Source organism: Raphanus sativus, chromosome 6 (genome assembly GCF_000801105.2).
Source record: "Raphanus sativus cultivar WK10039 chromosome 6, ASM80110v3, whole genome shotgun sequence".
NCBI classification, from domain to species: Eukaryota; Viridiplantae; Streptophyta; class Magnoliopsida; order Brassicales; family Brassicaceae; genus Raphanus; species Raphanus sativus.
In genome coordinates this window covers 38,987,866-39,009,927 of record NC_079516.1, presented here as the reverse complement: position 1 = coordinate 39,009,927, position 22,062 = coordinate 38,987,866, and the positions used below count along the sequence as shown (strand labels likewise).

Genomic DNA, 22,062 nt, shown 5'->3' with positions numbered 1-22,062 from the left:
TCATATTGAGACACGTCCTATCACACGTCATAACATAAACAGCTCCAGATGATAGGTTTCTCCTATGTTCACATTTTAGGGGGTGTTATTGGTTTGGGTACTTTAGTGGAATTAAATATAACTGTAATTGGGATTCTTTTAATGGATTTGAGTGGATTCTACAATCGATGAGTAGGATTTAGATAGAATGGTTTGAAGTACATTGATTTCTGTGAAGGATTTTATACAGTATTTTGATCCAAGACTTGAGCCGTTGAAGATGCGAGATGACGACGCTTACACGAGAGTTTCACGAAAAGCAACACTGGAGTGCCAAACCTTTCACCTGCTCTATCTCATCATTGACAAGTTTCTGTGAGTGAAAAAGGATAAGAGATCAACCACAGGATGTGAAAATTGTAAAGTGGCATCTGCATACTCTGTTACAACAACATCTCAGGCCAAGGTACTGTTTGGCCAAGGTACTGTTTGCATACTCCTTGCCTTTTGTTTCACGTACTCAACTCTCTCCTTATCACCACCAGATTTTTTTATTCCAAGAACTTCTTGAATAAAAACTGAGAACAGAAAGCACAAAGAATTTTGAAATACAGTTTATCTAATGTGTAATAAGATTGAGATTGAACTCCTGATCAGACAACCAATTACTTTACGTTGATATAGTGATCAAAGGGAATGGTAACTACCTGCTACAGATTAAGGGGAACAACCTTAGCATTGGCTTTCAATTCTCTTCTCTGCAAACGCGCCTGAAGGAATGATATTAGAGAATCAAGAGCTCTTAAAGCCAGAAAATTTCAATCTCAGAGAAATAGCAAAAGGAAGATAAGAGCAAAAAAAAAACTGAGAAACAGAGCAAACTGATAGAGAAGAATCCAAAGTAAGAACTATAATTTGTTATTGGTGTTGCTAACCGTAAAGACCGAGGTATCAGCTAGAGCTTTCGCGACTGCGATTGATTCAAAGCAAACGAGGTTCCAGCGGAAGGTTTGTAGGACTGCGAGACGGAGTCACGGAGGTGAACGGTGGAGTAGGAGAGAAACGCTGAGTGGTTAGGGATTCGGTGAAAAGTTTGGTGAAGAACGGAAGAGAAAAAAAGGAAGCTGTTTTGGGTTTCTTTCGAAAACCAGATAAAAAAAGTAGGATTTGTTTCTTCTTGTTTTTTACTGAAAAGTTCCTCAAAATCCATTATAACTAATTTCTCACGAAAATCTGTGTGATATTGAATAACAGGGGAAAATAATTCTTTTCAAATTCTAATTGATAAATCCTTAATCCAATAACAGTGGATTTTGATTCACTTTCTTCAAATCCCAATTGAATAACACTGGAATTCGTTTGAGATTTAGATTCCATCAAACTCTATTAAACTTCCCAATCCAATAACACCTAGAGAGATCATTGAAAAGATTGCAAGAAAGCGACATGAAAACTAAAACAACACGGAATGGACAATGCCTCTTCTTAAAATCTTAAAACTAACCCCACCCCACTACTATCTTCCTCTTCTTATAAAAAAACATCTCTTTCACTATTTTCTTTCTTTTGTATTTTAATTTGGTTATTATTCAACAGAACGAAAAAGAAGAAAGAAACATTCTATTTCTCCTTTGTCTTTTTTCTCACCTCTTATCTGAATTCTGTTTCTTCTGTCCTGCTCTGTAAACCACCGCCCGTAGATGAACGATCGGAGTCTGAAAAAGTCTCTATCTGAAAAAACCAACCCCCCTGCGGATGATTTCGTCGTTGGAAATGCCGACGAGAATTTGGATCTCTTCTCAGTCAACCGTACTGCCCTGACTTCTCTTGATGGTACCACCCCCCCCCCCCCCCCATTGACTTTGTGTATTTCATATGTTATGTTTTTCTACAACGATATTTCACATTTTGCGTTAGAAAGATCGCTTCTATGTGCTAGTTAAAAATGGTGAACTTAGGGTCCAAAATAAATTGAGCATGTTATATATATTGCGCAGAGCCATACTTTTATTCTTTTGCTAGCCACAATGTTATATAACTTGCCATTTCTTTTTATCTGGTTATATAGTTTAGTTTGCATGTACATGTAAATGTATCGTTCTCTATTTGGTCAGCTGTTTTGCTTAAGCCAGGAAGACGTTCTTTTGAGCAAGCTAAAGTTGCTAAACCTGAAATTGATGATGAGAAAGAACTTTGGAATGACCAGTAAGTTATTTTGATAGTCTCTCCTTCATCTATATATTTATAGACAATTTTTCCTGAAAATAAATAGATTATATTGTAATGTTCTGATATGCAATTAGGCTTAATTATACCGTTCCTGAAGTTACATTAGAAGCTCTTTCTAAATTGGTTCTACAAGCTAGAAACGTAACTTCCAAGCTTCAGTCTATTTCTACCACAAGAGGTACAGGTACAAAGGTATGAATGCAATATACACGTTAAGCTTATATATACTCAATTAAAGAAATCACATAAGATTTGTCTCATAGGGCGAGAGCGATCCATCTTCAAAACCAACGAGAAGCACTTCAACAGGACGGCCCTCCAACATCCCCACACTTCGTCCTTCCAGCATTCCAACACTTCGTCCCTCCAACGCTGTCAGGTCCTCTTCAGCTCCTAAGAAGACTACTACAACAACAGCAACAGCAACAGCTTCAGCTTCGGTTGCATCTCCAAAGAAAACTGTCTCTCGATCTTTAACTCCTGTATCACGCAAAACACCATCACGTTCTTCAACTCCTTCAAGAAACAGTACAAGTATTCCTTCTTTCAAGAAAGCTGGAGACGCTCAAAGATCAAGATCGTTGACTCCTAGGTCAAAGCTTCAGACTGCAGCAACCTCAGCTGCACCAACCTCAGCTGCACCTTTAAGTAGGACCAGTACTGTGCGGTCTACGTCTGCGTCATCACGTCCATCAGTTTCATCAACACCTCAGACACCGCCAAGAGGAAGAGAAAAAGCAGTCACTCTAGCGTTCGGTCGACCAGTGGCAACCACAAGGAATGTAACTTCGCCTAAACGGAACATATCTCCAAATGTTACAAGAACGAGGCCTAAAGAGCAGTCTGCTTCTTCTTGTTCTCTGATTCCTTCCTTTTCAGGCGTGGGACAAGCAACAGGAAGGGCAAAGTCTGTAAAGTCATCTGCAACTGTTTCGGATCCAACAAGCTCCGGAAAAAAAGTGTCAAAAGCTTCGGTCCAAATTGCTAACAATCACATGGTAAAATTCATTCTCTTGGCACAATATAATACTACTTCTAGAAAAATACCATTAGATAGCAATAAATCAAGTTTTTGTTTCAAAAATATCACAAAAAGAAGGAAAATCACCAGAACACTATTAACTAAAAGTTCTTTAAAAAAATTTATATAGGTTTTGGTTTATTAATTGGAGTTTAGAATTTTAGTATATTAGGGTAGGATTTGGTATAAGATAAGGAAATAGGATAGTTTAGTGTTTTATTGGGGTTTTTTCTTTTAAAATTTTATTTTTTTGACAAAAAATTAAAAAATATTGATATATGAGATTTGCCATATCTTTTTTTAATTATTATTTAAAAAGTCCACAGCTATCAGTAACATGTTCTTTGTAGGACGCACGAAAGGGGAAAGCAAATCCGTTTTTGGGCACAATGTTATACCCACAAAGCATCAAATCTTATTCAAGAAAGTGGTGTGGTAGTAGTGAAGGAAGCAGCAGCAGTAACCAAGAAGAGGAAGAAGGAAAAAGCCTAACTAAAGAAGAAAATACAGAGAAGAGTGATAGTGCTCGTTACGAGTCACTCTTGGATGTTAAAGATGTCAAGGATACTAACTGGCTACTTAACCTTGATGATGAGTCCAATCATTCTCTTATCTTCGACAGTGTTTTCGACTCTCCTCCTGAGCCATTCTCTCCTCTTTGATTCTTTTTATATATGTTTTTCTTAAACACACAAAAGTTGCTTGGGAAAATAATGCTTCTTTACTCTTTTTTTAATCTTTATGCAATGAAAGAGAAAAAAATAAGGAATGATTGCTCTCTACTCGTTAAGTACATGTGTTCTTGTAAGTGTTTCTTGTATTGATTGACAGAAAATGTACAGCTTTGAGCTTTTTGTTGGTTTGCACAAAATAGTTTCAAGAAAAGACATAAGAGTTTTTTTTTTTTTGAACAATAAAAGACATTAGAGTTGCACCAGCATTGCAGAACTCCACATGATTAAAGTGTAAATTCAGTCATGGTTGAGAAAAAAAGCAGTGAATCAAACTTCAAGAAAGTAAAACAAACTAAAAAAGTTAGAGAGAACTTCAATTGACGTAAATATCCGTTATAATTTTGTTTACTAATTTTGTTTAATTACTGATTATGTGGATAAATGTAAGATATTGTTCCGATGTTGGAAAAAGAAATCTGAATTAGGCTAGCAGACCTTTTGACTTTAGGTCCTGTTCTTTTGTCCCAATCCCCATTTGTTCATTTGTTGGAAAGTTTTTCAAAGAAATTTTCCCTCTTTTTTTTTGATAATCAAAAAAAGGTAGTTTCACCTTTTTGCCGGGAATCCAAGCATTGTAAATAGTATTTCCCACCGTGAGTTGAATCCGGGTGGCGAAAATTACAAGCGTAATCTTTTTACCGCTAGGCCAATTTAACGTTGGTAACTGAGAGTGTTTTCCTACACAAAATGAATAATGTGTTGCCTCCAAACGAGTCTTTTACTAGTGCAACAAAAGTGAATGTTTACCCATTTATGAGATTTAAATAAATTATGACTTTACACAATACACTTGTTGTCTAGTTCTATGATTTGTTGGACTTCGAAAAGTCTGACACGACAGCTATGTTCGGTTTAGGCGTACCTAACAGTGTAATAACGGTTGAAAGATGTGATCTCGTTGACTAAGTAGTGTCACCATCTTACTTTACACTTTAACAGACTTGTCTGGTATAACAACCCTATCTCCAACTCGGCTTTACAACTGTTCTGATGCGATGTTTCAGTTTCTCACAAGTCACAAGTAAAATGGTTTCTAACGTGTTGCATCCCAGTACAAAAGCGTTAGAGAGAACAAACCAAATAATACATCGAAGGAAATCATATGTTTCATGTTTTGTAAAAGAAAATCAAAACACATTAAATTTTTTACACTCATTTATGATTGTGGTAGAGTATCAAATACACAAATAAATAACAGTAAAGAGAACAATAGTAAATAAGTAGCAAAGAGAAAAGAGAAAACGAACCAGTTTTTAAGACTCTTCTCTCTCTCTAACGTCCCTTAGGATTCATGATCTGAGAAAACACAGCACTTGGGGTGAGTCCATCTGAATCATCGCTAGCCAAACTCCTACCACCAATGCTCATGTCTATTCCACTGCTCCTAGAGTCAGTGACATTCCCTTCATACAACACATCAGAGCCCTTGTCACTGTTCTTCCCTTTGCAGTTGTCATCATCATACTTGATCTCGCCCATGTCCATCTCACCGCCTATCCCCTTCCCGCTCTCCTCCGCGCTCTCCTGAAGCTGCAACGCGAACTCTAAGTTCCACAGAACATCTCCCATGGACGGTCTCTCAATGCCCTGGTCTAGCACACACTTCATCGCCGTCTCAGCAAACTTCTTGAAGCACTCCGGTGTGATCTTGCCCTTGAGGTAAGGATCAACGATCTGATCAAGCATGCCTTTCTTGTAGCAGTAAGGTGCCCACTCAGCTAAGCTCACCTGCTCTTTAGCTAGCGTGGGGTTCAAGGCAGGTCTCGCACAAAGCGCTTCGAAGAGAACTACACCAAAGGAGTACACATCGGACTTATCAGTCAGCTGCTGTCTTCTGAAGTACTCAGGGTCGAGGTAACCGAAACTCCCTTTAACCACAGTGCTCACATGCGTGTGGTCGAGCGTGGGACCGGTCTTCGAAAGACCGAAGTCAGAGACCTTCGCCACCCATTTCTCATCAAGCAAAATGTTAGTCGTCTTCACGTCTCTGTGTATAATGGTGTGTTTAGCACCAGTGTGTAGATAATGCAACCCTCTCGCCGCACCGATGCAAATCTCGAGACGCTGCTTCCAAGAAAGAGGAGCGTTCTGAGTCTTGTAGAGATGCTCCCTCATCGTCCCGTGCGCCATGTAGTCATACACCAAAATCATCTCGCAGTTCTCTTCGCAGTAACCGATCAAGGACACAAGGTGACGGTGTCTAAGCTTCGAGAGCATCTCGATCTCGGTCTGGAACTCGTGCACGCCTTGCTCCGACATCGGGTTGCCTCTCTTTATAGCCACCTTCGTCGTCCCGCCGTCGATCTCTCCTCTGTAAACTTTCCCAAAACCACCAACGCCAAGGACTCTCGACTCGTCGAAGTTCTTGGTAGCCGCTTTGATCTCAGCAAAGGAGAAGTGACGGCACAGATTAGAAGGAAGAGACGAGGCGTAGCTCCCCGTAGTATTAGTCTTCCCTGAGCCAGCAGAATGCGAGTTCCCATACAAAGACAGCGGGAGCCAACCGGACGTCGCATCGCTCGCAGGCTGGTACTCACCGCGTTTGCGTCTGCGGTAAGCAGCAACACCAAAGAAACCAACGAGAAGTCCCAGCACCACAGCGCCGCTAGCCGCACCCGCAACCACAGCCGTATGGCTCTTGGTGTGACTAGTACTCGGCTCCAAGGTTCTTGACGGATCAACAGTCACCTTAGGACCAGGCAGAGGGTTAGGACCGGCGAGGTTACCGGTAGAGTCGTTCATCTTGAAGATCTCAACACCGTTGAGAATAGAGTCGTAGTACTGCGGCTTGGTGATCGGGTTAGGATGAAGCTCAAGCCAGAGATCCTGCTGCCCTTTCCCATCAGGAGGAATCACAACGTAATCTTTATGTATCGCGATCCCGTTACCACCTCCAGTCCATCCCGCCACGTCAGCTCCTTCCTCAGCCGTCTGGTTGTTGAGATAGATACTAAACACTCTCTGATTAATCTTGTTGATGTTGGAGGAGACCTCGCAGAAGTGCAGCCTGACGAGGTAGCTAAAGCCAGAGTCAACGCTGAACAGCCAGGTGAGATTGTAGTTGAGGTTGACCTGAGGGGTTGGCCCCATGGACCTAGCGGTGGAGTAGACATTCACAGGAGCGATGTAAGAAGGCGTCCCGGTAGGGTACTGGATCGTCATGTTCGGATCCGCAGCCTCGGGGATACCGAGGCTAGCGGCGAAGACGTAGCCCTGGTCATCGTACCAAGACCTGTACAAACCTGTGTCATCAGAGGGAGAGATATCATTCCCACCTACGTTGAGGCGATAAACGTTCTCAAGAGCTGTGGAGTTGTCGATGGTGACGCCACTAGAAGTCCCTACCACGGTCAAGGTACCGTCTGTGCTGCTGTAGATGTCAGGCATTGAAGTGACTTCGATACCGTTGACGAAGGCGTAGGAGTTGGAAGGGGTTGACTCTGGCGTGAAAGTCATGTTCAGCGTCCCGCCTTGGACGTTGACGACGAACTCTTTGATGATGTAGGCGTAGTTCAGCGACTGGGAGGTCTGGTAAGCGCTGAAGTTGTTGAGGAGTGTGTAGGGGCCTAGGGAGAGGGAGAAGAGGGAGTTCGTGGCGTTGAGGCCGTCGTAGGAGTTTGGGTAGAAGTAGAGACGCACGAACTTGCGACCTGAATGAAACAAACCATTTTAGTGTTAGTAAACCGGAAATGAGTAAACCGGGGAATAATTAGTGAACCGAGATTGAACCGAATTGTACCTGATGCGACCGGGAAGGAGTAAGTGAAGGGAGATCTGAAGATTCTGGCGGACATGTAAGGGACGGTGGGGACGGAGGGGTCTTGCGTTAGGGCGGGGGATGTTTTGGAGTCTCCGGAGGATGATAAGAACTTTGATTTCACGTCCGGGATCCATGTCCGGTTGTCCGTGTCGGTTAAGTCGGAGGAGCCGCCGCAGTTTAAGAGGATTTTGTCGGTGGGTGTGTAGTCAGCGGCTGAGATTAGAGTGGTGATGGATAAGAAAAGGAGGAGGGGGAGAGACAAGAGGGATCGTCCCTCCGTTGACGTCATCGTTTCTTCTCGATCTACGGAAAAGAGGAAACAAAAATAGAAAGTTTTACAGATCTAAAAATAGACAAGGGAGATTGGATTCGGACATAGAGTTGAAGTGGAGATAAAAACATACCTTGAGAATCGGTGAAGAATCCTTAGTCGATGAAATCGGGGGAGATTTGGAGAAGACAGAAGGAGGAGAGAGAAAGAGTTACGAAAGAGGAGTGAGATAATGGAGGTGAGCATTTAGGTAAACGGACAAGGCATTGTTGCCTCCCTCTAAACGCGTAGACGTTAGTTTTTAATTAAATTAATTATTTTATGAAGCCGGCTTGATAAGTGACGACAATACCCTTAAGAGTAACAGCTGTTGTTACAAGTTACAACATTCCCCTCAGGATAATGTTGATTGGCATGGATTGGTCTGTCTTTGACAGCGTTTTTCTTTTTTTTTCTATTATGCGGTGACGACCCCTCGTGGCTGAGCTGGCTCTCACATTAATATAAAGCGAGAGAGAGGGACCCGTTTTGATCGAAAACTCCGTTTGTTTGTTATCACATTTGCGGTTGAGTGATATTTTTTTGCTTTCAGTAGAGAGTCATCATCAGCGTTTTTACTTTTCTTGATGGGCCGGTAAAGTTTCTCTTTTGGATGAGGGAATCGCATTGATCGTTGATTTAAGTGCTGAAACAGTCTTATTGTCAAGTAGACTTCATAGGCCCAATTATGAAAGCCTGCGAACGGCTAACGAAATAGGCCTAAGTTTAAGATACTTGAGCCTGGTTACGTGACGCCAGGGACATTCCCTCTTATGGGCATGTGATGTTTCTTTGGGAAAAAGGGTATAGCTGTTACGTCTTTCCGATAAGACAACAAAAAGCCAATAACAACTAGAATTGATAGCTTTGAAACCCCCCAATTAAAGCTCTAAGGAAACAGAACACAAGACACAGTGTCGAATCTATTTGTATGGTTTACGATCTCTTCCTTCCACATTCATTTTCACGAGTTGCAGGTGCAAATGAAGATTTATCCTCATTTAGTTAAAGAAAGCCCCAGCTGCTTTGATATGCACTAAGCTGCTACAATGTGGTTTCCATGGTCTCTTTCAATATGTCCCAATATTTTATACACATTCACATATTTTATAAATGTAAATTGTGTATTTGTGTGTATACTATTAGGTTATAATTTATAGCCTTTATTCAATTCGTCATTTCCTGGAAATTAATTGCGTTTCTGGTTATGTCATCAATATATCGCCAAAAATTCATCAAGAAATCATTTTCCATCAATATTTTGGGAATTATTCATCTTCAACAATACTTCTGAGATTTTCTTACATTAGTTAATTAACTAAAAAAGTGTTCCCAAATATAAAAACGTTTTCTATAGTACATATATTATCATTTGTTAAAATAGTTTTGCATCTGTATAAACGTTTATATAGATTTATCTTCTAAAATTTAAATAATATATATATATATATACTACTTTGTATTTGTCTTATGATTTTTCTTATAAATACATTCTTAGATCATCTCAAACTCAACTCCAAAACACTATTTTAGTGTGATTTTTACTTTAAAACCCCTCCAACTCAACTACAAAAATCACATTATTTTAATGCAACACTAAAATTTCACACTAAATACGGTGTGACAGTATTCATCACACTAAAATATGATTCATCTCATTAAAATACTATTCACTTCAAATAAAAAAATCAATACATATCATATTATAAAATAATTTTAGTGTAAAGTTAAGTGTTATGATTGAAGAAAAACTTATTTTAGTGTTGAAATTACATTAAATTAGTGTGGTCTTCACACTAAAATAGTGTTAATAGTTGGAGATGTCTTTTTTTTTTTTAAAAGACATTGATGGTATGTCACTGGATTTTTTCAATGAGTTATTTTTTCTCTTTAAAAAAAGTTAGGAAAAGAAATAAAAGTAAGAGAGAACAAAACGAGTCTCTTATTTGGAGACTCTCAAAAATTTATGAAAGGGTATTCAATTGTGTATGAATCAGTTTTCTTTGTTTGTAAAATTTAATTAATTCATAATTTAATTTAATTTTTTTTTGGTCACGAACATAATTTAATTTAATTAATAAATATTTTATAGTTGATACTTGATAGGCTCATACAAAATAACAGATAATGTTTTTTTTCTTCCCACATACACTATTTTGGTTCCAAATGGTGACCAAGGGAATGTGTGGGAATAACTAATTCCTTAGCATTCCTTACAATTTATACCATTTACAAGGAATATTTGTTACCTATGATTCCTTAACATTCTTTAAGATTTATGGAATAAAAGACTACAATTATTCCTTATGAAATTAGAAGAGGAATGAATTTTCCTTTTATTTTATTCCTTTTCGTTCCATTTTTCCTATTCTTTTTATTCCTTTTGTGGTTACCAGTGAGAGCTTTTGTCTTTTAATTTTCCTTACTCGAGGCAAGCACACAACCAACACACCTCCCAGTGCGCCTAAACCGAAGCTTACCGACCAGGTTCGAAAGCTTGGGAGAATATCCCTACTTATCACACAAACATTACATTCACTCACCAATCACCATGCAACCAGGTTCGGCCATTGTGGTCGACTAAAATATCAAATATTCCTGCAAGTACTTCTTGATCATATTAAATGTAACAGTAAGACGTAAGCGTTATCCCTGACCCTGACGATATGGTACGTGTACATATACATCAGTGACAATAAAGAGAGAGGAAGTTCCTTTGTCGTTATTACAATATGAAGTGTATGATTACATAACAATAAGAGACAATGAGATCATAAAATGGAAAGCAGAATAACTGTGATGCTAGGTTAGAAAGCTGGCAACTTTGATTAGTCGTGGTCGTACAACATCTCTAGCTACCCTCTTTCACACGGCAATCGAAATACTGCAACATCCGAACAACCATATAAACATGTATTATAACATGACAAAGACCACTAAAGACAACCAGAAAAGTTGATAAGTTTTTGCAGATTTTTTCCTTCTTAATCTTTGCTTCAGTATATGCAAGATATATATTTCGTGAACCATATCTATCTATGTTGTAGTTAACTTGTATGTGTGTTTTAGAGTGATTGTAATGAACTTTCAAAAAAAAAGAAAAAAAACTTTCAAGATATTTTCTTGGATAAAAAGCTTTTAAAGGTTTTTCCATATTCCAAAAAGAAGCAAGGGAATGTAATATAGTACAAAACAAAAACAAATTATGGAGACGTACTTATCACAATTGGTGCTGAAATTAAACGGGTAGGGAACTGAAACACCACAAATGGTAGGGAGTGTGCCCACAAGCTCGATATTGATGAATCCATTGTTTGCCTTAGCCAGTGATTTAAGGCACTTGCATACTTGTCGGCGGTCCGGTGTGGTCTGAGCCATTTCATTCAGTGCTTTGACTTCCGCGCAGCAGTAGTCTGATGGCACTGGACTAAAGTTGGTCAAGTAGCCCATGCACTGAGCCAATGTGGATGTCACTATCCCACACGTAATGTGTGACTCTGTTGGAGCTGCCATGTAGACCTTAAGGACGAGGAGGCATGCGATGATCTTTGAAGCAAACGCCATTTTTGTTTTAATTGTTTTCTAAGTTTTTTTTTTGTGCACTATCTAAGTAAATGATTTTACTTTGTTAATGTAAAAGCTATTAAACATGAACGGTATGCGTACCCGTTAATTATGCTTAATTTCTCATGCATGCAAATTTAATGAATAACAGAAATTACTATTAAACATTTAAAATTGACGTATTCAGATGTTAATACAGACTCCCTTCGTTTATTTTTATTTGATATTTTAAAGTTATACACATAGATTAAAAAGACATTTAATTCTATAGATTTTCTAAACAAAAACAAATTCTCTATATAACTATAATTCAATCAATAAAAAATCATCTGCAAATATGAAAAATCATATAACATAATTAATAAATTTTATATTGAAATTCGAAACTTCATATTATTTGAAAAAAAAATATCTCTTAAAAATATGTAGTATATATTGCTTTTTGATCTTTGGTTTGTTGAGAATTGAGATTCAAGAAAATGTCACATCAGAAATCTAGATTTAACCTGGATAACTAAAATAGATATATTCCGAGAATTAGAGTATAAATTTTACATTATCATCAAACAAGGGGTGGAAATCACTTACATAAAACACATTTACATAAAAGAAATAATTTTCCGCAAAGGTAAAATATTTTGACATATGAAACAAGATGGACAAACATTATGAGGCCATTCGTACGAGTCCAATGGAGTAATAAAGATCTTAAACATGTGGACCGAAGATGATGAATAAGTGACAGTTCAAGGTATAAACTATAATGAGAAGGATAAAAATGGAAATGGTGGAAATGCATGGCTTAAGTAAGAAACTAATGGACATAACCATCAAATGGTTTAGTTGGAGACATCATAGGAAAAAGACAAAAGAAGGGGATTGAAAACAGATAGACGGGAAAAGATATTTCTCAGATAGACGGGAAAAGATATTTCTTTATGAGTTATTCTTGGGTTCACTCTTAAGATAAACATTTACGTTCACCAACCAATAGAAATCAATCATTTCATAATTAATATCTTTTAAAAAAGGAAACAAAATATTGTCAAGTTATATTATATTTTTTAAATAAAAAAATAAAAACAAATAAAAATAATAGTAGTTACAAAAAATGATTTAGAAAAATATATTTTTAACATTTTCAAAAAAAAACTCTAAACCCTAAATCCTAAACCCTAAACCCTTGATTATGCCCTAAACCCTTGGATATATGCTAAACCCTTAGATAATTTTATATTCTAAACCTTAAACTCTAGTATTTTAATGCCGTCATCGAAATACTAAACCCTAAATCCTAAACTCTAAACCCTAAACTCTTGGGTAAACCCTAAATTTTTTTTAGGATTAAGGATTTGGTATTTTTAAGATTTAGTGTTTAATGTTTTTAATTTAGAGTTTAGAGTTTAGTGTTTTGATGACGGAATTAAAATATTTTTAAATTTTCTTTTGCATATATTACTATTTTTATTTATTTTTAACATTTTTGTTTTAAAAACATAATATAACATGATAATATTTTGTTTCCTTATTTAAAAGATATCAATTGTGAAATGAGTGATTCCTATTGGTTGAGTGAATTTCTAGGTTCACTTTAGGGGTGAACCCAAAAATAAGTCTTTCTTTATTGTCTTAAATCGGTCGACATGATAAAAACCTACTTTAAATATAACTTATGATTGCTAGATTAATCCTTATGCTGTATATTCACACTCACAGGCAGGGCCGGCCTGATATAGCTGATGAAACGTACACTCCAAGCTCCCAGAATTTTTGAAAAAAATTATATATAAATAAATTTCTAAATTAATATAAATTTTAGAAGTCTTACGATTTGTATCTTATGATGTAAACATCTCAACTTTCATGTTCTCATAAAAAAAAATCTCAACTTTCATATTTACTTTTTTAGCAAAAAAGCTAGCTACCTTGAGATTTATGGGATTTAAAATAGTTTTTTTTTTTGATAAGTGGATTTAAAATAGTTACGGATTAGATGTTAAATGATCAATGAATTTTTTTTCAATCAGATCCAATGAAATTGTGTGGAGATTATGAGAGAGTTAGGTGATTTTACTACATATCGTAATTCACGTAATATCATTAGAGGAATACATAACACAGACGACCAATTAAATGGACCGTCATATACATAGAAAGACATGAACACACAAATTCTGAAAAACAACGCACAGCAGTGAAAATGATACACTTATACTAGTGTCATCTTGATTATTTCCATGCAACCTTTTGACCAATATAAGAATAAGACCGTAAGTCTTATCCCTGGCAGAGTGGCAGAACGGTACGTGTACATACATCAAATTAAAGTGCCGAAGAGAGAGGGAATTCCTTTGTCGTTATTACCATATGAAGAAGATGATTACATAATAAGAGAATCATAAAATGGATATAGCAGCAGAATAATTAACCAACGGATATGAGTTAGTGGCGATTGAGAGATAACTTCGGTACGGCGAACTCGCAGTTTGATTTTTGTTGGCTATCCGGACTAACGTTAAATCGCAAGAATACATAGAGTATCGTGGATTTAGTGGGACTAGTCGGTTGACCTCGGTCGCCGGATACCCACGGTTATTAAAAAAAAATCATAAAATGGATATAGCAGCGGAATAGTTATGGTGTTAGGTGAAAAGCTGGCAACTTTGATTTGTCGTATATATCTTGCCTCCTTCACACGGCAGTCGATATACTGCAACATTCGAACAAAACAAAACAAATCATGACATTAAGATAAAAACCACTACAGACAATAAGAAAAGTTAGTTAGCTGTTGCAGATTTTTTTCCTCCGTAGTCTTTGCTTCAGTACTGAATGCAAGATATTTAGTGAACTATGTAACTATGTTGTAATATAGTCGAATTCAATATGTGTTTTTGGAGTCACGTGTATAATGAACTTTCAAGATATTTTCTAGGATAAAAAGGTTTTATAGGTTTTCCCGTACTCCAAAAAGAAACAAAAAATAATTAATAATAGTCAAAAAAAAGTTTATGGAGAGGTACTCGTCACAATTGGTGCTTGAGGCTAGTTGGGTAAGGAGCTGAAACACCACAAGTGGTAGGGAGTGTGCCCACGAGCTCGATATTGATGGCTGATCCGTTAGCCACTCATTTAAGGCACTCACATACTTGTAGGCAGTCCCGTATGGCCTGAGACATTTGGTTCGGAGGTTTGACTCCCACGCAGCAGTCTGATGGCAGTATACCACTGTTGGTCAAGTAACCTAGGCACAGATCCAATGTGGTTTCTGTTGGGCCTAAATATGGCTCGCTAGCTGACAATAGAACCAAAGTAAGTATTGGGCCGAGACAAAGCCCAACGCGTATCAGAGACCTGAGCTAAGGTTCATTACGGAGCCGGAGGCTGAAAGCTAAGGGCAATCTTCGAAGAGATCACGGTAAAGAGGAAGCTCACATCGTAACAGAAGGAGCGCAGGACCCGGTCAAAGGGAAGCTGTTGCGGATTCTTCAATAAACGGAAAAGATCTCGGGAATCAGTTGGTGACGATCAAGCGGGACCTAAGGCTATTTAAAGAGAAAGTAAGTCAAGAAAGAAGATATATTCGATCCATATTTCACTCGATACTCTGAAAAACATTCTCATTCACATCACATTCTTATTATCTTTGTAATCATAAAGGATCACTCTTTGTAATCATTCTTTATCAAAATCATCAATACAAATCAAAGTTCATTCAACAAGTTATTTTGGGATTCAGCCCGCGTTATCTTTCCCTAACCTATCCTAAACCTTAAACCTGATCTAAAATCCAGGTGGTGAGTTTAATCCCTCACATTTTCCATGTTTTACACGTTAAGTGTGGCTTTGTTGAAGCTGCCATGTCGACAGTAAGGAGGAGAAGGCATGTGATGATGATCTTTGAAGCAAACGCCATTTTTGTTTTAATTGTTTTCTAACGTCGTCGGTGCGGTTTTTATAATTGGGAAAGCTCATGAATGGAATGCGTACCCGTTAATTTTGCTTAGTTTCTCATGCATGCAAATTTAATGAATAACCGAAGTTACTATAAAACATTGAAAATTCACATATCCAATGTTAATACATTCCTTTTCGGATCTTCGGCTCGTTGAGTTTGAAGAAGACTTTACAGACCAGAAATCTAGATTTAACCCGGATCTAAATAGATATTTCCACTTGGTTTGACTAAAAATAGATATATTTTAACAAATTAGAGTTTATCAAATTTACATTAAACAAGGCCAGGGAGGAAACCATATGACTATTCCAAAACACTTACATTAAACAAGTTTTCAAAATAAATAAATTTCCCGCAAGCTAAAATCAATTAGTTACGAATATAGGACAAGCAGACATTATGAGGCCATTCGTACGAGTCCATACAAATGGAGTGATCTTGACATGTCACATGTGGATCAAAAATGATGATAAAGTGACAGTTCAAGGATGTATATACAATATGAGAAAAATGAAAATAGAAATGGAAATGGTCCAAGTAAGAAATTAATGGATAAAAACATCAAACGGTAAAGAGTTGGAGACATCATAGGAAAATGACAAAATAAGGGGACTGAAGATAGATAGACGGAAAAAGAGATTTGAATGTCTATCTTAGGCAATGTCTTAAAACGGTCGACATGATAAAAACCTACTTTAAATATAACTTATGATTGCTAAATGATTTCTTATGCTGTATATTCACACTCTCGCAGGTCACAACTTGCTCCTTTACAGACTGCAACGAAAATGAAAGAGTGCGAAGAGAAATGTAAGGAAACAAGTTATGAGATTCACAGTGTGCAGAAAATACATAAGGATTGCTCATTTAAAGATTGGTTGTTTCTCCTCGGAGGCTAGTATATGTATAGAGACGATATTTCTGGCGAACTAAAAAGATAGAGAATACTTCTTTCATGGTATATATATTGTCTTTTTTTTTTAATACATACCATATATAGAAAATATTTTTAAAAAGGTAACTGAAGTATGATCGTTTTTCTAATCTAAGACCATCATTATCAATGGGACATATTTGGTGGTCATTAGAGTTTTTTATTGTTATTTCTAGATTAGGACATTGTTAAGGACTTTTAATGAAAACGGTGATTATTGGTGGGACTTTTTGTTGGTCTTTAAATTAATTTTTTTTTTGAAATAATTTTTAGTGAAGAAGATACATAACCAAAATGAGAGTTGTTGTTACAATGGAGTTAGAGCTGCTGAGCTTGTGCCTATAGACCATGGTCTTTGCCTAACTAAATGTCTTGATGATCCTTATTTCGAATGGCTTAACTGGCCTCAACTGAATGTCTTGATAGACTAACGAGATCTAGTGTGTATAACTCTTGGTTCTTCAACGGCTTGATTAGCTTCCGTTGTCTTCAATCAAGTACAACACAAGGGAAGAAACAAAAGATTAAACCTGCAAGTCCAAAACAGAGTGTAAAGGGTGCGTGATACCTGATTTGGTAGGACCACGCTTTGCTCAATCTGTATAGCTGAAAAAAAGATAGAAACAAGAAGAGTTACTACATGTAACCAGAACAGAAATTACTTTCAGCTTTATATATACACATGTTAATAAAGTTAAAAAAAAACACACCTTGAGCACCTTCTTCAACATTCAATGATGGTACACTACGGGGGGATACCACCCAACAACAGAATCAAACAACAAAGATCAATGAAGATCTTCATCCAGGCTTTTCTTCAATTCAAATCACGAGAAACTGCAAACAACATGAACATCACACAACAAGCTTCAAGTGTCTGAACACGTTTAGATACTCATTATTAAAAGAGCCTCGAATTTTTTTTATCAAAGTCTCCACCTTTCACATATAATCTGATCAGATATCAACAACAACCAAAAACTCATCATTTATAGAAGGAAGAATCTTAGATTCAATAATCACAGAGAGAGCAAACCAAACGGCAAACGAAACTCAAAAAACTACTAAGACTAGTCTCCCTTGTATAAAACCCACCCAACACACACGGTCCCAATGAATGATTTCAATTCTAAATCTTACTGACACACAAGCATGGATCGTCGTTCCCCTTTGATCTTATCTCTATTACTCACCGCTTTGACCTTCTTCTCTCCGGTTTATGCCGGAACGTTCGACAGAGAATTTGATATCACTTGGGGTGGTGATCGTGGGAAGATCCTCAACAGTGTAGAGCTTCTCACTCTTTCTCTCTACAGAGCCAACGGATCTGGATTCCAATCCAAGAAAGAGTATTGGTTCGGAAAATTTGATATGCAGATCAAACTCGTCCCTGGAAATTCTGCCAGAACAGTCACTGCCTACTAGAGAAACAAATATCACTAATCAAATCATCAGGAGAAAACGAGCTTCTTCATCATCGGGAGTGAAACAAGATGAAGAAATAGAGACCGAGAGAGGAAGAGAAGAGAAACAGAGAGAAAGACACGTGGCAAGGAAGGACGCGTTAAGGACGTTTCTTATTTAATTAACGTCTTTCCTTAATTTCGTTTTTTTATTTAATTTTATCTGTTTTAATGCTAAGAACCGTCGTAAGTGAGACCGATAAAGATGGTCTAAAGGTCGGTACCCATCTTAATTAAAGTTCTTAAGATTTTATATTATGTTGTAACACTTCAACTTTCATTTTTCAACTGATATTTTTATTTTTAGAAAAAAAAAACAAAATATGTCTTGAAATTCATGGAACTTAAAATAGGTACGGATTAGAGGCTATATGATCACTATATATAGAGCGATCTATACATATTAACCACTAAATTTTTGGGAGTCCGATCCAGTGGAATGTATTATGTATATGTCCAAAACTAATGCCTAGTGTCGGTGAGTTCGTTTATTTACACCGCACGGAAGAAGTGATGCATTAATAGCAGAAGGTGGCAACAAAAAGGAAACAATACATATCGTAATTCCATATATCATTGGAGGTATACATAAAACAGACGACGAGTTAAATGGACAGTCGTATAAAAAGAAAGACATGAAACACACAAATTTTAAAAACAGCACACAACAGTAAAATGATACACTTACTAGTGACATCTTAATTATTCTTTAATACTCTCTCAACGATCACATTAAAAGAAAAACCTTCAACGACGTCGATATACTCTCATGCTCACCTGACTCTGCAACCAACCAAACACAACATTATATGGTTAGTAATACTCCAAATAAAATGAGTACAACCCTCAAGTGAAACGAAATAAATAGAGTGAGATCGAGTAGATTAATTACTTGTTACAGTTGGTTCTTGCGCTGATGGGGTAAGCGATCCTAACACGGCAAGCACCAGGAAGACGAGCAGCACGTCCTGGGTTAAGTCTGGAACCCAAGGCTCTAGCTGCTCCTTGGATGCAGCGACAAGCTTGTTGGCGGTCACGGGTGGTGCGAGCCATGCCGTTTAGCCTCCTAACGCCAGAACAACACCCTCGAGGAACGAAACCACCTCGGGTCAGGTAGTTAATACATTGGCCTAAGTTGCTTGCGACGGCGCCACAAGAGATTGCTGCCTCGGACGCCATTGGAGCGGACACTAACATGCACACAATCACCAACGTCGACAACTTTAAGAGCCCCTCCATAATCTTAAGTTTTATCTCTTTTGTTTAAGTTAGTAATGAGTTTGGATGATGAAGAGAGCTAATAGCGTTTGTGTTTATATAGAGAAAGAGCCAAGAGTGCAAATTTTCTAAAGTGAGAATAGACGGTGTGAGGTTAGTTGGTGGTTGGTTTCATTTATTGCATCGCTTCCTATTCATGTTTTGTCTTCTCTTATCTTTGTGTGTTTAGTATAGTTTAATAAATGATATAGGCCAATTACTACGTACTGATCTCCCATTTGGTCTATATTGTCAGATCAGATCTATAGTTCTGTAGACTAGATCAAAAAAGTGTAGTTCATTCTCGTATGTACGTAGTTCTGTAGACTAGATCAACGTTTGTGTAGTATTCAAATTCAAGCTAAGGTAAAACTGGAAGAAATAATGCAATAAAGAATAGGATAACATGTTTAACCTATTAGGTTAAATCCTAAATAGAGAATTGGAAAAAATTCAAAACATTTATAACCAACATACAATATTTTTTTAATATATTATTATTTTATAAATTAATAAATTTATCTGATTTTAAACTAAATCCAAAATATAAAATAATGAATTTTAGAAATTTGTATACAAATATATATGATCACATTAATTAATATCATAAAGGATAATAAAAGTCATTTTTCAAAGTTAATCCATTTTTAATTTTTTTCCATTTCTATTTTTTTTTAAATACTTCATTTTGTAGAATTGCATATATAATCTTCTACATTTTTATAGTAAGTACACACCAGGATATTTTGGATTTTACGAAAAGTGGAAAACAAATAAAGCATTTGACTTCATTTTAGACCTATTAGGTTAAATCCTAAACAGAGAATAGGAAAACTAATTCCAAACATATAAAACAGCAGCCACACACATACTTTTTTCACTATGACGCTAACTCAAACTTGCCAAATTCTCCAACATTCGAGCTGATTTCACAACCGTTACTCTTACAAACCGACACCAATATTTTTTAAAGATTTAGGTTCCAAGATAGAAAGACACATATTTCAATTAGATACGACAGGAACGTCATTTACCTCACGAGCTTCTCTCGTGAAGATTAAGACGTAAATGGAGAGTACGAAAGAGAATGAGAGAGCTGACCACAAATTAACAACATAGGTCACATTAAGTTTATGGGCTTATTTTCCCTTTCAAGTTATTACTCAATCAGGAAGAACTAGAAAATGATTTACCAGAGCCAAAGAGGACATAAAATCCTGAGGACACAATGACACATCAATCTCTGACAGCTCCTTCCTGCATGGAAACAAACCGTCTCAGCAATAATATCAGTAACGTGATATTCCGTAAGCTCTGTCACTCCGACCGTACCCACGAGCTTATTAGAAAGGAGAGAAGAAAATTAATGTCTAAAAGTGGTCAACAAAAGCCATGGAAGCAAAATTGCAAAATTCAAAAATCAGAGCATCGAAAGTATGAAAGAAATAACAAAAGCCATTACTTACATAATAATATGCATAAAGGTAATAGCAGATACAATAAAGACTATCAAACAAACTGCATACATATTAGCAGCCAGAGCCTCAAAGAAGGTGAAGATGTAATGACTTTCAGCAAATAATGTTAACCTCTAGAAATAATAGAAAGTTAAGGTTAACTAGGCCTAAGACACCGACTCCACACAACCAAGCATGATATTCTTGAGACGCTACCACCTAATATGTCATATATTCTTGGAATATCTGGTTAGGTGATGTAGATAAATATATGAGATATTTCCATATATTTATTTTGATTTATTAACTATTTTTAATAACTATCTTTATTGTTTTAGGGTTTTTATAGTTTTCTTATATAAAGCCGCTTAGGCTTTAAGTTTGTATTCAGTTTTGATTTGATTAATAAAAGTTAAGAGTTTTCTCTTTGTTGTTCCTTGTTTTCGGTAGATCATTGGTGATCTCAACGAATTTAAGAAGACATTGATCTTAGGCATTCTTAGACTAAATAAGATCTTTGTGATTATCCTAGTTTTCCGGGTATTCTAAGAATCAACAGATCTCTAGTTCTATCTTTATAGAAGGAGCCGATGGAGAAAGAAAGTAATGTGCGCTGAGACACGTGAACCTCTGCTCCTGTCTGCATCCAGAGTAGTCGATAAGGGTGAGGATGCGCCTCTGTAGTGAGTGAAAGCTTGCGAACAGCCTCCTCCGAAACTACGTTTGCTGAACAACCTGAATCAATGACAAAACGACAAATTTTGCCTTTGACCGTACATGTGGAACTGAATAGAGCCGTACGCTGCAAGGCTTCGCTTGATTTAGGTGCAAAACAATTACGGCGAAGCATGAGAAGCGTTCCCGTGTCACCTCTAACTTGTTCCTCATCGACGTCCTCTTCTTGATCATCTTGGTCATCATATATGGGATCTCCGGTTAGCTCTCTTTCATTGGCTAGCAAACCGCGACGTCCGTGTGTCGGACATGCCGTCTGTATATGCCCCTTTTCGCCACAAGAGAAACATCGGAGGGCGTTGGGACGAGAAGGACGAGTTTCGGCAGCGACCTGTTCAGTAGGACGAGCATTGTTCTTCTGTCCCGAAGTGTCTCGATCAGTGGCTGATTTGGCCTCGTCGGAAGTGGCAGGGCCTGTGCGTTGACGGAGGTTGTTTGTCCATTGGCTATTGCAGGGACGAGATTGTTGCTCGACTAAGAGTGCTCGTTGTCGTGCTTCTGAGACGGAGCCTGGATCAAATTGATGGAGCATATTCTGTAATTGGGGACGCAGACCTGCAATAAAACGTGCTACCAACTGATCTTCAGAATCTTGTATGTCGATACGAGTGAGCATCTGGTAGAAATCGTTAGAATAGTCCTCGACAGAGCGTGACCCTTG

General features: G+C 37.3%; 4 protein-coding genes and 2 long non-coding RNA genes across 6 annotated transcripts; 1 reads left to right on the top strand and 5 right to left on the bottom strand.

Moving 5' to 3' along the window:
• Window positions 1–152: 152 nt before the first annotated feature.
• LOC108810613 (uncharacterized) lies at window positions 153–1,314 on the bottom strand. The gene is made up of 3 exons (XR_001943140.2): window positions 915–1,314; window positions 687–749; window positions 153–557 (listed from the first exon to the last, which is right to left on the bottom strand). It is a non-coding gene; the product is annotated as an uncharacterized LOC108810613 (long non-coding RNA).
• Window positions 1,315–1,507: 193 nt separating this feature from the next.
• Window positions 1,508–4,011, top strand: LOC108807144 (uncharacterized). Its single transcript, XM_018579397.2, has 5 exons — window positions 1,508–1,812; window positions 2,094–2,184; window positions 2,283–2,400; window positions 2,472–3,206; window positions 3,580–4,011. Exons 1-5 carry the CDS (start codon window positions 1,680–1,682, stop codon window positions 3,889–3,891), a joined length of 1,389 nt encoding a protein of 462 aa, XP_018434899.1. The 5' UTR covers window positions 1,508–1,679; the 3' UTR covers window positions 3,892–4,011.
• Window positions 4,012–5,025: 1,014 nt separating this feature from the next.
• LOC108812067 (receptor-like protein kinase FERONIA) lies at window positions 5,026–8,288 on the bottom strand. Its single transcript, XM_018584213.2, has 3 exons — window positions 8,128–8,288; window positions 7,703–8,026; window positions 5,026–7,613 (listed from the first exon to the last, which is right to left on the bottom strand). Exons 2-3 carry the CDS (start codon window positions 8,010–8,012, stop codon window positions 5,236–5,238), a joined length of 2,688 nt encoding a protein of 895 aa, XP_018439715.1. The 5' UTR covers window positions 8,013–8,026; window positions 8,128–8,288; the 3' UTR covers window positions 5,026–5,235.
• Window positions 8,289–10,736: 2,448 nt separating this feature from the next.
• LOC108810511 (non-specific lipid-transfer protein 12-like) lies at window positions 10,737–11,654 on the bottom strand. The gene is made up of 2 exons (XM_018582621.2): window positions 11,251–11,654; window positions 10,737–10,917 (listed from the first exon to the last, which is right to left on the bottom strand). The coding sequence occupies exons 1-2, from the start codon at window positions 11,595–11,597 to the stop codon at window positions 10,899–10,901; spliced, it is 366 nt and encodes a 121-aa protein (XP_018438123.1). The 5' UTR covers window positions 11,598–11,654; the 3' UTR covers window positions 10,737–10,898.
• Window positions 11,655–16,722: 5,068 nt separating this feature from the next.
• On the bottom strand, window positions 16,723–17,676 carry LOC108810217 (uncharacterized). Its single transcript, XR_008934997.1, has 2 exons — window positions 17,200–17,676; window positions 16,723–17,095 (listed from the first exon to the last, which is right to left on the bottom strand). It is a non-coding gene; the product is annotated as an uncharacterized LOC108810217 (long non-coding RNA).
• Window positions 17,677–18,496: 820 nt separating this feature from the next.
• Window positions 18,497–19,245, bottom strand: LOC108809033 (non-specific lipid-transfer protein 5). Its single transcript, XM_018581155.2, has 2 exons — window positions 18,845–19,245; window positions 18,497–18,735 (listed from the first exon to the last, which is right to left on the bottom strand). Exons 1-2 carry the CDS (start codon window positions 19,189–19,191, stop codon window positions 18,726–18,728), a joined length of 357 nt encoding a protein of 118 aa, XP_018436657.1. The 5' UTR covers window positions 19,192–19,245; the 3' UTR covers window positions 18,497–18,725.
• Between the last annotated feature and the right edge of the window lie 2,817 nt (window positions 19,246–22,062).

Coding starts and splice junctions, on each gene's coding strand:
- LOC108807144 (XM_018579397.2), top strand. CDS start 1,680: ATGAACGATCGGAGTCTGAAAAAGTCTCTATCTGAAAAAACCAACCCC. Junction 2,185..2,282: donor AAAGAACTTTGGAATGACCA/GTAAGTTATTTT, acceptor ATATGCAATTAG/GCTTAATTATACCGTTCCTG. Junction 3,207..3,579: donor AAATTGCTAACAATCACATG/GTAAAATTCATT, acceptor TGTTCTTTGTAG/GACGCACGAAAGGGGAAAGC.
- LOC108812067 (XM_018584213.2), bottom strand. CDS start 8,012: ATGACGTCAACGGAGGGACGATCCCTCTTGTCTCTCCCCCTCCTCCTT. Junction 7,614..7,702: donor CTCCTTCCCGGTCGCATCAG/GTACAATTCGGT, acceptor TGTTTCATTCAG/GTCGCAAGTTCGTGCGTCTC.
- LOC108810511 (XM_018582621.2), bottom strand. CDS start 11,597: ATGGCGTTTGCTTCAAAGATCATCGCATGCCTCCTCGTCCTTAAGGTC.
- LOC108809033 (XM_018581155.2), bottom strand. CDS start 19,191: ATGGAGGGGCTCTTAAAGTTGTCGACGTTGGTGATTGTGTGCATGTTA.